This window comes from Patella vulgata, chromosome 5 (assembly GCF_932274485.2).
Source record: "Patella vulgata chromosome 5, xgPatVulg1.2, whole genome shotgun sequence".
In the NCBI taxonomy this organism is placed as follows: Eukaryota; Metazoa; Mollusca; class Gastropoda; family Patellidae; genus Patella; species Patella vulgata.
The window spans coordinates 13,124,512-13,141,402 of NC_065883.2; the positions used below are offsets into that span (position 1 = coordinate 13,124,512).

Here is a 16,891-nt window from a genome sequence, read left to right on the forward strand (position 1 = left end):
TGGACCACGTGGCAATTCTTACGAAATAAAAGGGTTACAGATAAAAACCAGCGCTCACAGGTGAGTCAACGTCGTAACGTGCATACTTGGTAGGAGACTGAGTATTTTGAACGTTATAATTACTGTCCATTGATTAAAATGTCCGAAAATAGAGAAACCACGAAGTAATCGCGTAAATTAAGTAGGCACAAGCGGCATATTTTTTTAACTTACGTATCGATGGTTGGGCGTTGTGTATTATTTTTCATCAAGACCAATAAAACGACTGCACGGGCAACAGGGTCCTAACTTGCTCATAGCAACGAGGGGGGGGGGGCGGAAAGTGTTCTCAGGGGTGCTGTAAAATTGACGGACAACGTAACCATTTTTGAGGGCGGCGGGTGGTGCCCGAGAAACAACTTATTTTATTTGTGTTGCAAGGTCAAAGGGTAGATATAGAATTCATATCTTGTATCTGTTGAGATAAGGAGGGACTGAAAACAGCAGTGTCTTGTTTGTGTAAGAGACAGTATGACAGAGAAGGCTGTGGATGATGTTATACGATTGTTTAATTTATACGGTGAAACAAATTATTTAGGTGAATCAGTGAGTAAAACACAACATATGATACAATGTGCTAAATTAGCTGAACAACACATGAATAATCTTCAGGTAGGTCAATATCAAAATCTTTCACACTGTCACACAATAACCTACAGCATATACAGGCCTAACCAGCAATGCTCTTCGTTTCTCATTAAATGCTTTTCAAATTTTGAATACATTTGCCAAAAAGTTAATGAGTCACAAACATTTACTATTCAATAATTTCAGACTAAATGGAATCCTGCTATATATACTATTCAAAAAAAGTAGGGGATATTTGATTTTTAAGTGTTATTAAAGTCACCTAATGAAACTGACGAAGAAACAAATGACAAAATGAAATGAAGTTCACATTCATCGATTTATTCCAAATGATCGTTAGACTAAGTAAGGCACAGACTGACCATTATAAGGGTAAATTGATACCCGGGGTCAAACAGCAAAGTTACCACAGCATCACAACCAAGTCAGTAACGGGTAAATCCTCCTCTGTTTGCCAAACAAGCATTGATCCGACGTGGCATACTCCTAATGAGACGTCTTAGGTCATTTTGGTCCAGATTGTCCCATTCCTGTTGCAACGCAGCAGCAAGTTCTTGGACGTTGGCAGGACGTTGTTGACGTTGACGTAACCTCTGTCCAAGTATGTCCCAGACATGCTCGATGGGGGAGAGGTCGGGACTCAGTGCTGGCCAAGGTAATGTGGTGATGTTCTGTTGTTGGAGGTAACCTGTAACGATCCTGGCCCTGTGACATCTTGCGTTGTCATCCTGGAAGATGAAACGGCGGCCATGACGTCGTGCGAACGGCACAACATGGACTGCCAAGATTTTGTCCCGGTAGTACTGGCCTGTAACACGCCCTGCAACAACATGTAAAGCCGTTCTTCCAGCAACAGTGATGCCTCCCCACACCATAACAGAACCACCCCCAAATCGATCATGCCTGATGACGTTAACGTCTTGGAAGCGCTCGTTTCGACGACGCCACACCCTCCTACGTCTGTCCAAAAAATCAACAGTGAACCTTGACACATCTGAAAACATCACATTGCTCCAGCGTCGATTATCCCAGTGTTGACGACCCCTACACCAACGACGTCTTGCCTGAATGTGATGATCTCTCAAACAAGGGATCACGCGAGGACGTCGGGCGCGAAGGTGACCCCTATGCAGTCGATTCCGAATCGTCTGGCCACTCACTCTCACACTAGTGTCTGTTTGAAGACGAGCGCTGATCTGATTTGCTGTGATGACACGATTTCTCAAGGCCAAGGTACAGATAAATCGATCCTGGGCTTGAGTTGTCGCCCTTGGTCGACCTGAGCGTGGTCTGTCCTGTACAGATTGTGTATCACGTATCTGGACCATAGCCTGCTTATGACAGACTGAGAAACATTCATCGTCCGCTCCACAACCGCCTGTGTTGTGCCGATCTGTAGCATGCCAAGGGCACGTAACCTTTTATTTTGGGTAAGCCGACGCATATCAAAATTTGTTTTCTGGTCACTAAAACAATTAAACTGATGTTTCCACCCTGGAATTCAATGCCACAATGACTGTAACATTCAAAGTCAGAGTCGTGCAAATCTTGGGTTGGACCCCCATGATGATCCCAAGCATCACCTGCATTCCATGCGGTAGCTATTGGTGCGTTTGGGCGTCACATGTAACTGGAAATGTTTCTTCTGTTAGGTTCTATAGTGACTTTTTCTGAGTCATTTGCATATTTTAGTATTATGCCCCCAAAATCAAATATCCCCTACTTTTTTTGAATAGTATATTACTACAGAGTACTCGTCAGTAATCAACAGACTTTTGTATTTAGCCTTTCTTTTGTACAATCTATACATCACACAATATATAAATTTTAATAAAAGTGAAATGAAATGGGTTTTAACGTCCTACTGTTCTGCTCCGAACGGAAGACGGGCGCACACCATACAGTGCTATGAGGGAAATTTTTCCCGGACTGCTGCACTATGGCCTACTCTTATATCGAATTCCAACTGTCAAGGGATATTTTATGTGCATGCCAATGTGTATACGGGATCTCGGTTTTTCGTCCCATCCAAATCACTAGACAGTTGTCCTTGCCAGGCCCTCCGTCCTGCATCACTGACAAGGGGGAATCAATCCGGAAAATCTGGATGAACTTTCTCGGCCAATGCAGGGATCGAACACCCGACCTCCGGGCTAGTGTGCCGGCGTCTTACCCACTTAGCCTAAAAGTGAAACTGCACAATATCTTTAAAGTTTTCTAAAGATTCAATTCATCAATTTTAAAATTTACAGGTGACAGTGGGTGCTTTACTTCATGATATCGGACATCTAATTGGTATTGACAAAAATACAGTATCTATGGTAACTGATGATCAAGATTTAGGTGCTAAAGATCATGATACAATAGGAGGGAATTATCTCCGTGATTTAGGTTTTCCATCTCTGGTCTGTGAGCTAGTCAGTGGACATGTTCAAGCTAAACGATATTTGGTGTATAAAGATAAACAGTACTATGAAAGTGAGTGAAATCAATAGAGGGTTAAAAAGATAGGTTGGCAGGCAATGAAACATGCCCCCACAGTCCATAAATTACGTCACATTTTTATTCTTTCATAGGTAATGAAAGCATTAGTAAAATAGTAAAATTTGATCAAGGGCAACAACCTGTGGTGTAATTGTCTTGGCCATGGGTTCCACGTCGATCGTATATGCCGGTCGGGACCGAGGGCTATGGAAAATGACCATAACTAGATCTGACCCATCGGTTATTTTGCCCGCTGGAAAAATAGCCTTTTTTTTTCAAAACACAATTTTCAACCATGGCTACGATCAACCTCCAAAACTAAAAAATTGTACGACCAGTGCAGAATAATGCGCAAGTATAGGAGCCACATAATCTCATGATTGGTGTTATAGAGTTGTATACATAGTCATCAATAGAGTGATGTGTTGGCATACAGGGAATGTGCCTCATCAGAATACATCTGCTACTGTATTATATATTATGGAATAGATTTTCCTTGGTGCATTCCTCTTGCTTTTGGCGCAGGACGGAGGGGACAAGGACAGCCGTCTTCTTGTTCTGTTAGAACGAAAAATACAAGGTCCCGTGTTCGCACTGACGTGCACGTAAAGAACCCTTGACAGTTGGAATTTGATATAAAAGTAGGCCGTAACACGGCTGTCCGGGCCAAATTTCCCTCATAGCACACTATGTCCGTCTTCATTAACCAAGTCAGTGCAGAACAGTTGGATGTTAAACCCCATTTTATTTCATTTATAATACTTTATTTCAGAGCTAAGTCCTGCTAGTAAAATGACTTTAGAACATCAAGGTGGACCAATGAGTCAACAAGAAGCAGAAAAGTTTAGCAATTCTCCATTATTTGAAGTCATACTTTCTATGAGAAGATGGGACGAATTGGCCAAAAATACCGAATCACCACTAGGATCAATAGAAGATTATAGAGAGTATCTTATTCAAGTTCTTCATTTACAATAATCTAATCTAAATTAGAACCATATTTTAAAATATACCTTCAGGATTATAGAGAGTATATTATTCAAGTTCTTCATTTACAATAATCTAAAAAGATCACTAAGTTTTAAAATATCCCTTCAGGAACTCTTAAAATGTGAGTCTGCATGTAAAAGAACCATTGACAGTTGAAATTCGATAGAAAAATATGCCTTAGCGCCACTGTCCGGCAAAAATTCCCTCGTGGCTCCCTGCATGGTGTATGCCCATCTTTATTAGCCCAGTCGATGCAGGAAAGTAGTATGTTAAACCCAATAAGGTGGGTGCATCTTCAATATACTGTATTGTGTTCACAAACTTTCATACGTTTGAACATAATTGGGGAGATAACTCTTATTACTCCATGAACAACCCCTGCAAATTGATTGAAATTGTGGACAGATTGCAGATTTAGTTGATGACAATAAAGTTCTCATTAGGACATTTAAAAAAAAAGAAATATTCTGATTATCAGCTATCTCATCATTTATAAAGGGCCGTGTGACCTGTTTTTTTTTCACATTTGTTCTTTCTGCAGTTAAAAGAGAGGGGGAGACTAATAAACACTTCCAGTTGAAATCAGAAGTTAATTATAGACTCAATTATCAAGTATGCAATCTTTCTTTTGTTTTTCATTGATGATGTTCTTGTTGTTAATATATGATATAGAACTACAACAGTTTAAATACCAAAGATGATTTATTAACAAATATTATCGAATCATAAACAACCACTAATAATGTCTATATCTTTAACTCAATCACTCATTCAGGGCTAAATACATCATTCTTACTTTAACTAGTGTAGTACTTCAGTGATTTTTCAAATTAAAACATTTTACTTTCAGTAATTATCTCTTTTCAACTCACTTGAAACAAGCCAGTGCCACCTATAACAGTTGAGGAAAATCTTTTGATAGGCCTCTTTTTAATCCCACTAAATCCAAACCCAGGAGATTATCTACCATGGTTTTATCTTCTTAATTAAATGTTAAATAATCAGAGTACATTTTAGTGTGGATTAAAGCTGTAAAAATTAGCTTTTGTCCAAAACAAAAAAAATGCAGAATCATTGATTTTAATCACAATTTCAGTAAAATACAACTTTGCTAAAGTTAAGAGTGATGCAGATAGCCCTAATTACTTCTATCTATAAGGGTCTGTTTACATGGTATAAGCTAGCCGAGACAAACAGGTTGGAGACCTCGGTTATTTTACTGCAAATATACAGACCTTTCCTTAATAAAACATGCAAATATATTATACAATGATTAAGCAACTATTACATTTGTACATATAAAGGAAATAAATTATTTTATAGTTAGATTCCTCTATTTCTAGTATCAACCATGATTAATTATATCCAGTCATTTTAGAGAATATTTAAAGGGACTATCCCGAATTGAACAGAGTCTCAAAAATAAAAATCTGAGTACGTATGATATTTAAGCGCCAAAATATAGAGGAATGGTGTATTTACCTTGTCTCAAAGTTTCAGCTCAAAATATTAAGTCGTTTGGGTGTGAACGTCAAAACTGCTTATCCCGACACGTAACGCTTTTAAGATTTCGGGTCAATTTTTTGATTGGGTGACCTGATAATTGATTCCCGTTCATTTAGAGGTCTATACAATGAATGACCCATGTGCTGTACTTGATAACGAAAGGTAAATTTCACCTACACATAGTTTTTATAAAATTAAAGCCTGGTTTTATCCAGACACCGCATAATACAAGTTGGGACACCAGTCTCCATTTCCAGATGAAGACTGACAGGTTTAAGTTGTTTGAAAATATATCAAATATATTGAGCTAGTTGCTCGGCCCTAAGGTAGAGGGTTTTAGGGATTTTAACACAAAATTAAGCAGTTTTATTCTCCAAAATATTATCGGGATTGGCCCTTTAACTAAATCAAAATTGACAGATTTTAAGCAAATGATTTTAATTATGCTGTGGTTAAATGTAAGAGCAAATTTTTAAAGATGCTCAAATGACTACTCACATCACCCCCCCCCCCTCTCTCTTGCATTATGATTGTCACAAACATCTAAGATTTTTTAAAGAAGGATGTTACGTCACTGCATATGAATTCAAAAGAAAAGTTTTTAAAATGCACCTAATTAAAATTATACAATCAGAACATTTGGTATGTATACAATCATTTGTAAAATCTTAGTTAAACATTTATAAATTAATTAGATTGCATATAATTCATTAAATACAATCAAAATAAACAATAGGAAAAAAACTTTCAAAATTCCTCGTCCTTAGATTGGGAAAATTGAAAGATAGTTTCCCCAGTTTATAGACCAAGTATAAAACTGTTTAAATTTTTTCCAGGAATGAAAACCAACTCTTTTACAAGTAACATGACATCTATTAATCATAACTGAAGCGATCTTATTAAAGAGGTAATGTCACTTTCAATAAGAATATTAATGTAATAAACTGCATATTCAAAATACCTCTAGCACTGACCTAATAAAAGCAAAGCATTTTAATAAGTGTCTTCTGGAAACCTTCATATTCACTATTGCATATTAGGAGTCAAACTCTTGAAAAGTATATTTTTTCAAATATTAAAAACAAAGTATATATTTGATCGGTAAATATTAGGACTTGTCCAGTAACCAAGTAAATATGTCCCTGTCTAGTGTATATATATATATATATGTATATTAGCACAGTTTTATATCTTCACACACATTGTTAACAAAAACTATAAAATATATGATTCAGCTACCTGATTCTAAATTACACAATACAGCTAGCTCAATAAATATATCGAATTAGCTAGTTGACTCAAAATACTGATTCATCTAACACACTCTAAAATAACTTTGAATACATGAACTAGCTAGCTGATTCTAAATACAGGACTCAGCTAGCTGATTCTGAATACAGGACTCATCTAGTTGTCTCTGAATACATGACTCAGTGAGCTGATTCTGAATACAGGACTTCGCTAGATGATTCTGAATACAGGGCTCAGCTAGCTAAATCATAATACAGGACTCTGCTAGCTGACTATAAAATATACTTTTCAGAAAGGGGAGTCAAAATACTGAATAAGCTAGCCGACTTAGATTGTTGATCCAATATAATTGATTCAACAAGCTGAACTGACCATACCCCATTCAGCTAGCTGACTCTAAACTAAAGGACTCCGGTAGCTAACACAAAATAAATGTTTCAGTTATCTGACTAAAGTATATTATTCTAAACACACCATTCATCTTGTTTACTCTCTAATTACATGACTCAGTTCTCTGACTCTAAAATATATCATTCTAAAGACACCATCCAGATTTTTGACTCTCCAAATACACGACTCAGATATTGGCCTCTCTATAAATACATGACTCAGATACCAGCCTCTCTAAATACATGATAGCTGACTCTTATGACACGATCAATAAGATGATTCAGATAGCTGAATGAAACAAACATTCTTTCTAACATACTTCATATAAAGCAAATATAATTTATCACTAACAACAGTCTTATTTGGGTTTTTTAACATCTGAATCAGAATCGGAATCTGAACTATCAGAACTTGTATCACCTGCATTTGACTGAAAATAAAATAAACATTAAAATATTTTAAATTTCTGCAAAACAAAAAATCAACTAAGGAAAGATATGAAATGAAATGAAAAGGGGTTTAACGTCCTATTGTTCTGGTCTGACTTGGCTAATGTAGATGGGCGTACATCATACAATGTGCTATGAGGGAAATTTTGCCTGGACAGCAGAGCTATGGCCTATTCTAATATTGAATTCCAACTACTAAGGGTTCTTTTATGTGAACGCCAATGTGTACATAGGACCTCGGTTTTCGTCCCTTCCAAATGACTATAGGTTGTCTCTTGCCAGGCCCTCAGTCCTGCAACACTGACAAGTACTGGGGTGGATCTAGGAATTTCAGAAAGGGGTTGGGGGGGCTTGCTGTCCCCACTTGGGAGTGCGAAGCCCGACCTTTGGTGGGCAGACTGATGGGCAATCAACCAAGTCACCAACCGGCTCGTTTCGGAGTAAATTACGATGGGGATCACTACCATTTCTAAGTATTTTTGTTTTCCGTTCCCGCAAGAATATATGGGGAAAAAATTGTTTGCCACCGCGAAAAATAGGGGTCGCGGTGGGGTGGGGCATGCACCGAGTGCCCCCCCCCCCCTGGATCCGCGCCTAAATGGGGGACCACATCAGAAAATCTCAATGAATTTTCTCGGTCAAGACAGTGCTCGGACCCAAAACCTCCAGGTTAGCGTCTTAATCACTGAGCCACCGTGGCTCCTTACAGCATATGAGTATAACCATTATACAATGATAAAAAAATGTCAGATGTTTTAAGTAAATTGGAGAGAGTGTGAGAGAGAAATGGGGTTTAACGTCCACTCGACACGGACTAGGTCATTTCGGGACTAACATGTTTTAATTTTATTTCAATAATTCACTTGTGCGCAGGGGACTTTAGCAGGGGGAGGAAACCGGAGGTCCCGGAGAAAACCCACGAGGTTGGACAGGCGACCCTACTCCTTGCCACGTACAACCGGGGATTCGAAACCACGCCAGTCGACTCAATGACAGACTTTATGATACAGCGGCATATGAGTATAACCATTTTACAATGATAAAAAATGTCAGATGTTTTAAGTAAATTGGAGAGAGTGTGAGAGAGAAATGGGGTTTAACGTCCACTCGACACAGACTAGGTCATTTCGGGACTAACATATGTTTTAATTTTATTTCAATAATTCGCTTGTGCGTAGGGGTCTTTAGCAGGGGGAGGAAACCGGAGGACCTGGAGAAAACCCACTAGGTTGAACAGGCGACACTACTCCTTGTCATGTACAACCGGGGATTTGAAACCGCACCAGTTGACTCAATGACAGCCCTTAGGATACAGTGCACGTGCTAACCATTCAACCACCCAACCCCCCTTTTAAGTAAATTGGAATCTCATATTGAAAAGTATTGGCCAAGATCTGATTTTGATCAGATTGCAGCATGCCCACAAATTTCAGTCCATTTAAAAATTTTAATAACACTGTTTTTTGTCAACTCACCTGCCAAGGTAAAAGTCTATTATTTTCTTTAAATGCTACCTCTAAACGATTAAACATTACTTCATGCATATCTTGTGGACTTAAGTTATCAGCTTCCATCTTTTTAATAATATTTAAAACAGTATCAAGATCTCCTCCTTTTACTGAAAATAAACCGACAGAAATAGGGTTTAAAAGTAAATGAAATGAAATGGGGTTTAACGTCCTACTGTTCTGCTCCTATGCTGGGCTAATGAAGACGGGCATACACCATACAGTGTGTGTATGAGGGAAATTTTGCCCGGGCAGCGGCACTATCGCCTACTCTTATATCGAATTCCAACTGCCAAGGGATCTTTTACATGCACGACAATGTGTACACGGGACCTCGGTTTTTCGTCCCATCTGAATGACTAGACAGCTGTCCTTGTCAGGCCCTTCGGATTTAAAAGTAACCAACCGACCCAATGCAGTGTAATGTAAGAGTAATATTGCCCACACAGTGGCTCTACGACCAGCTAATAATTTGAATTCCAATTGTTTTTTCGACTGATCCAGCTCTTCTGGGAGCCCATACACTATATAAAATCAACGGAAAAATTAAACCCATCTGAGATCTTTTGGATATTAACATATATTTTAAATTTCATCAAAATTGGATAAAAATTATGACCTCTAGAAAATATGGGCATATATCTGCAATACCTTGACATATTTGTCTCTAATTTTGGCATACATCTAATTGGAACATCCCCCATGTGCTATAAGGGAAATTTTGCACGGACAGTGATTCTACGAATTCCATCTGCCCACGTCTATATGGGACCCTGGTTTTTGTACCATCCAAACAACTACACACAGCCCTTAACAGGCCCTCTGCAAATGCTCCCAAGTGTTAATGCTTCTTTTAAAGAGATGGGCAAAGGGAGTTTTAGTAAAGAGGGAGAGAAATGGAGCGTAACATCCACTGGACACAAACGAGGCCATTTCGGGACTAACATATGGTTCAATTTTATTTCAATAATTTTAGCAGTGGCCGGAAATCAGAGGACCTGGAGAAAACCCACGAGGTTGGACAGGTGACCCTACTCCTTGTCACGTACAACTGGGGAATCAAACCCCCTTAGTGAAGAGGTGTCAGGCACATAAGGTGATTTGTCCCTTTTCTAACTTACCACACATATCTATATAATGACTATAAATGTAAAATAAACTTGTTTTATTGAACTGGCGTGTTATATCTATTATCCTGTCAAATATTTCCTCCTAAAAAAACAAAAATTAAAATTGCATAATACTAAAGAGAGGGAGGGAGTGGGGTTTAATGTCTACTGATACAAACTGGGTCATTTCAGGACTAACATATGGTTTATTTTTACTTCAATAAATTGCTTGCACCTAGGGGTATTTAGCAGTGGGAGGAAACTGGAGGACCTGGAGAAAACTCACGAGGTTGGACAGATGACCCTACTCCTTGACACTTACAACCGGGGAATCAACTAAAGAAGAGAGAGAAGAGAGCAGTGGGATTTAAACTCCACTCGATAAAAACTTGCTCTTTTTGGGACTTACATGATACAATTTTATTTTAATAATTTGTTTGCTTGTAGAGGTCTCTCAGAGGACCCAGAGAAAACTTATGAGATTGGACTAAAATAGAATTTTACTATGATGTTGGAGTATTGTATCAAATCCTTTCGGCCATAATTGACAAAGTAAGATTCCACACTAGCTACTATTTGTATGCTATACAATTCATGGCTTACATGACTACCTGGTACTGAATATTCACACCTGACATGACTACCTGGTACCGAGTATTCACATCTGACATGACTACCTGGTACCGAGTATTCACATCTGACATGACTACCTGGTACTGAATATTCACACCTGAAATGAATACCTGGTACCGTGTATTCACATCTGACATGACTACCTGGTACCGAGTATTCACATCTGACATGACTACCTGGTACCAAAGTATTCACATCTGACATGACTACCTGGTACTGAATATTCACACCTGAAATGAATACCTGGTACCGTGTATTCACATCTGAAATGACTACCTGGTACCGAGTATTCACATCTGACATGACTACCTGGTACCGAGTATTCACATCTGACATGACTACCTGGTACTGAATATTCACATCTGACATGACTACCTGGTACTGAATATTCACACCTGACATGACTACTTGGTACTGAATATTCACAGCTTGAATTTGTGGTAACATGCAAAATAAAATTAAGGCAAAGTAATAGGCATACTATTTCATTCCCAGAAAAACCTATAGAAATAGGATCATAATTTCATTATAAATTTTAACTGTACCTTTTTCTCAACTCTGGCTAAATTTAACATAGATTTTTTTTTTATTCCTGCTACTGATCCAGGTTCTTTCTACAAAACAAGAAAATAGCGATGTTTGGTATACTGACAGATTTTAAACGATAAAATATATAATGTTTAGAGAAAGAGAGAGAGAGAGAGAGAGAGAGAGAGAGATAGAGAGATAGGGGTTCAACTGCCACCTCCATCCAAGAAAAAATGAAAAGAATCATTTTGTGAATACATTGGTATAATTCAAGAGAGATAGAAATGAAATGGGGTTAAACGTCCTACGCTGCACCATATGCTTACTTATTATTTTATTAAACAGGGTTGGGAGTTTTAGAGTCTATGCAAATGAGCAATTCTTTAGCCGTCTCAGTTGCTCCGGTGATACAGCGATGTGCTGGTCCACCCAAGACTCATTTTGTGCTCCGGTCCCCGACAATTATATAAAGAGAACATCTGCACAATCTCACTTAAGGCCGGACACTACCTTATAAAACACTCTGTATAGATTGATCTGTCAAATTTTGATATCAGCTAAAATTGCCCAAAATAGTTAAAATTTGTTGATTTTTCAAGTCGTGTCCAGCCTTTATATTATATAGTGTTAAATATTTAGTCATTTGTATAGGTAAATCAATTTTTTAACTTTTAACTTGCTTTTTTCTGTACACAATTTTTCACCCATATCAGGTCTTAGAAAATCAAATTCTCAAAATCTATGAGAGATAATGGTCTCATCTTTGGAATACGATTAGTGCTATAGCTACTGTTTGCAATAAGGTGATTTTCAAAGTGTTTGTTATACATTTGGACATTTTATTGTACAAAATCCTTTTAGTGGTGTGTTCGGCCACACCCACTTGTTTTATGTGGGATGCATAATGTTCTTTATTAACATTCAAATAGTAAAGTTTATGCCTTATTGCACTCTTTAATGCCTATTTATGTTATTCCAAATCACAAATAGTTTGTTTCAATAAAATTGTTGAAGATTTTGATTTCCTAACATAGCCACCGTGAATATATAAAAAAATCCAATATGGCCACCATTTCCATGACAACAAATAAACATTTTGCGCTCAAATTATCAAATCTGATTTGGGACATCATATACTAATATTACACTAAATGGCAAGTTTCTGTTATCAATGTAAAATTCTTAGGTAGTGTCCTGCCTTAAGCCTGATGAGTTTGAACTGAATGAAACTAGTCGCTTCATGAGAGAAATCTAGGACAGCTACTTGCCACTCATAGATTTCTTATTTTGTTTGCTGCAGTGTGCTTGGAGGCAAACTTTGACTACTCTTTGTCAAATTCCAGCTGACAAGGGTGCTTTTATAACATGCACGCCAATTGGTACACAAGATCTAAGGAATTTGTCTCACCCGAAGAACTAGACATGGTTTCTTGTCAGGCCCTGCGTAATGCACTACTGACACGGGAAAACCATACTGAATACCTTTCTGTACCCCTTCATGACAATGGGGTTTAACGTCTTACTGTTCTGCGCTCCAACTATGCTAACGAAGACGGGCATATGCAATACAGTGTGCTATGAGGGAAATTTTGCCCAGGCAGCGGCACTATGCCCTAATCTCATATCGAATTCCAACTGCCAAGGGATCTTTTATGTGCACGCCAATGTATAATGTGTCTCTTTTTTAGTCCCATCCGAATAACTTGACAGCTGTCCTTGTCAGGCCTTCCATCCTGCACCACTGAAAAGGGGAATCCTTGTTGGAAAATCCTGATGAACTTTCTCGGCCAATGCAGGGATCGAACATGCGACCTCCTAGCTAGCGAGTCAGCGCCTTACTCACTGAGCCACTCATGACAACAAAAACAAGCCTTACCTGTAACAAGTCTTTCGCTTTATCATAATCAGAAACTATGTAATAAGCTAACAACGAATTCATTCCACTTGAAGGATTGGACAAAACAATTGATTCCACTGCAAAATTAAATATGGTTTAAACACTGATTAATTAATTAATCTCAATTAAATCACATCTTTATATAGATTCAACATGGATATAATGTTGGTCTATATTACATCAGATCTAACAACATCTTACACACAAATCTCTTCTTTTTGAAGTCTGAATTGAGTCAACGTGATTGGCTTAAAGATACATTATGGAAGATTAGATAAAGAGCTGGCAGTTGTACCTATAATAGTTCAAAACTAGATAATGTAAAAGGAATTTGGTGAAAATTTCAGTCAAATTGATCCACTCTGAACCAAGAATTTAGCGATTGAATTTTGGGCCTAGCCTCGATCATCATTACTAAAGTCGGTACAATAAAATACATAGTCTCCATTATCCATTTAATCATGAATGAGCGTCGAGTAGCAGATCGGATCCCAATCCAGTAAATATCAGGGGTTAGCGATGACATCGAGAGTTGATTATGGTCTGGATAAGTTAATTAATGTCTTATTAATAATTCTGGTAACTTTTCAGGCCTAAAAAGACCTGCAATAGGAAAATTTTGCTTTTGCATAATGCATGTTTAAGCAATTATTGCCTTAGAAAAAGCATTTGATCATTGGCTAAATAAGGAGTCCAGTCTGGTCAACTGAACACAAAGTTCAGTCAGGTCAACTGAACACAAAGTTCTAAAAGTCTTTAAGATGTAGTTAGACCTTGATGTTGACTAAACAGGCAGATCAAAGAGGTTTTGCTCCTATTTAAAGAGTAATTTACAAAAATGAAATGGGTTACAAAGTCTTACCAACCAGGCTTATGAAAATGGCCAAACAATGATGGAAATTTTGTCAGGTTACAAAGTCCAACCAACTAGGCTTATGAAAATGGCCAAACGATGGAAATTTTGTCAGGAGAGCACAGGAAACTACCTATCATCCTTATTCGTCTTTTTAAATATTCGATTTGTGATTTTACCTTTAGAAAATAAATCTGGATTGTCTTCTTTTAATTTTTTTAAGATGTTTACAGACAAATAATTATTTATATCTTCTTTATTTTTTTCTACCAATTCTTCTATTTTTGCATTTTCAGACCTAAAATATAAAAAAAACAATGAAATTTACTAGAAAACATTGGATAAACTTCAAGGCAATGAAACATATACAGCACCAGCAGCCAATTCAAGTACAATCGACATGAAACTTGGCATTCATGTCCCTTGGACAATTATGCATTGATTGACAGACTTCGATATTTAATACGTCCCAATTCCAAGATGGCGCTGATGACGCCATGCTCAGTTCCCGGGCCATGTAGTACTATCGTATTTGATACAGGAAACCAGGGTAGTCAATATTTACATGTACCAAGTGCTTAAGGCAAGTCTGGATATAAGGCAACGTATATAGCCTAAAGGATTAATGCTGTTTGAAAACCAGTGAAATGAAATGGGTTTTAATGTCCTACTGATCTGCACTGACCGGGCTAATGGAGACGGGCATACGCAACACAGTGTGCTATGAGGGAAATTTGGCCCAGATAGCGGCACTACGACCTACTTTTATATCAAATTCCAACTGACAAGGTTTCTGTTACATGCACGCCAATGTGTACATGGGACCTCAGTTTTTCATCCTGTTCGAATGACTATACATTGTTCCTTGCCAGGCCCTCTATCCTGTACCACTGACAAGGCCAAAACCTAAACTCCTGGTTAGCAAGCCAACGTCATACTCAATTTGCTTCCGCTGCTTTTGAAAAATATAGAATACAACTTACATATCTTGTAGAGTACCAAAATAAACTTTTTTAGCTGTAGTTTTAATAGCTTGTGATATGGGGTAAGATGTGTTTAAAATGGATAATAAATCGTCAACTTTCTGGTTTTGTCTCAGGTAAGTTAATACCTTATGGCCTGAAAAACACCAAACAAAACTAACCATCAATAACTTATATATCTAAGGTCTTATTTTGTTAGTAGTATCACATAGTGGTATATTGAATATCATTGTGGTCTGAAACCGTAAGTTTAAGTAGATATAAGTTGTCTCCCTTATGTTGTAGATCTTCAGCCTTTTTTGAGAAATAAAGAGATTGGAATTTCAAGATGGAGAATGGTTGTTTTCACTTTGACCTACAAGATTAGTGCAACACCCCAGGAGCCGGATATAACAGTAGTTCCACAATATTTAAGCCTGGAAATAAGGCACCAGTCACAGACAATGTCAGACACAAATTATTTCATGCTTTCATTTCAACCAGATCTTATTTCTTGAGGCTGATCCCACAACATTAAGAGAGAGAGAAATGGGGTTTAACGTCCACTCGACACAAACTAGGTCATTTTGGGTCTCACACATGGTTCAATTTTATTTCAATAATTCGCTTGCGCGTTAGGGTCTTTAGCTATGGGAGGAAACTGGAGGACCCGGAGAAAACCCACGAGGTTGGACAGGCGACCCTACTCCTTGTCAAGTACAACCCGGGAATCGAAACCCCGCCAGTTGACTCAATGACAGACCGTATGATACAGTGCGCACATGCTAACCATTCGGCCATCCAACCCCCCCGCAACATTAAGAGACTCAACAAGGGTCTTTGTGGTTGATATTAATTTTCAGACTTTACATTTGTACGGGTTGAATAAACTATGAAAGTTATTTAATAATTTGTAAACAAGTCTAACCCAGAGAGCATTCATCAGAACAATGACAAAAGAGCAGAAAACATTAACATAATAAAAACATGCATCAAAATACCTTTCTCATTTTTTCCAATTACATTCAAAACCTCAGGTAAAAATACTGCTGCATTTTCATTTTGATCAGCATCTACCCTTTATAAATAAATATAAAGATAAAATATAAATCAAATGAAATGAGGTTTAACGTCCTACTCCGACTGGGTTAATGAAGACGGGCATACAGTGTACTATCAGGGAAATTTTGCCCAGGCAGTGGTGCCAAGGGATCTTTTACAGACACGCCAATGTGTACACAGGACCTTAAGTTTCTGTCCCATCTGAACGGCTAAACGTTGTCCCTTGCCAGACCCCCTGTCCTGCACCACTGACACAGTTGTTTTGTACTTGGAGATTACCACCTATAGATTGTTTTATTAAATTTGTGCAATGGAATGAAGAATATACTTACTTTGCTTTAGCCTCCATTATTTTCTCCACATCTTCCGATTGAACTAAATCTAATACTTCAGGAAATTTGAGATCAATTTGCGTCAGTTTTCGTCTGTTATCCACTCTAGTTTCATTTCTTACATTTCCAGGTGTATTCTACAAAACAAATAAAATGAAGTACAGACCAAAGGAATGAATGAATAAAATGGGGATTAACGTCCTACTGTTCTGCTCTAACAGGGCTAATGAAGATGGGCAGATGCCATGCAGTGTGCTATGAGGGAAATTTTATGCCCAGACACAGACTGCTAGAATTTGCAAAGCTGTTG

At 37.9% G+C, this 16,891-nt stretch overlaps 2 protein-coding genes across 2 annotated transcripts in view; one reads left to right on the top strand and one right to left on the bottom strand.

The window, feature by feature from the left end:
• Positions 1-507: 507 nt before the first annotated feature.
• Positions 508-4,089, top strand: LOC126821589 (2-amino-1-hydroxyethylphosphonate dioxygenase (glycine-forming)-like). The gene is made up of 3 exons (XM_050550042.1): positions 508-651; positions 2,880-3,105; positions 3,884-4,089. The coding sequence occupies exons 1-3, from the start codon at positions 511-513 to the stop codon at positions 4,087-4,089; spliced, it is 573 nt and encodes a 190-aa protein (XP_050405999.1). The 5' UTR covers positions 508-510.
• A 695-nt stretch (positions 4,090-4,784) lies between these two features.
• LOC126822176 (leucine-rich PPR motif-containing protein, mitochondrial) overlaps positions 4,785-16,891 on the bottom strand; it is a 40,569-nt gene continuing 28,462 nt past the window's right edge. The window contains exons 28-36 of the mRNA XM_050550922.2: positions 16,582-16,718; positions 16,189-16,265; positions 15,209-15,344; positions 14,405-14,523; positions 13,352-13,449; positions 11,493-11,561; positions 10,327-10,417; positions 9,173-9,315; positions 4,785-7,678 (exon numbers count right to left, since the gene is read on the bottom strand). Of these exons, the coding sequence (XP_050406879.1) occupies positions 7,607-7,678; positions 9,173-9,315; positions 10,327-10,417; positions 11,493-11,561; positions 13,352-13,449; positions 14,405-14,523; positions 15,209-15,344; positions 16,189-16,265; positions 16,582-16,718 (942 nt within the window). The 3' untranslated portion in view covers positions 4,785-7,606. The remainder of the gene's footprint in view (positions 7,679-9,172; positions 9,316-10,326; positions 10,418-11,492; positions 11,562-13,351; positions 13,450-14,404; positions 14,524-15,208; positions 15,345-16,188; positions 16,266-16,581; positions 16,719-16,891) is intronic.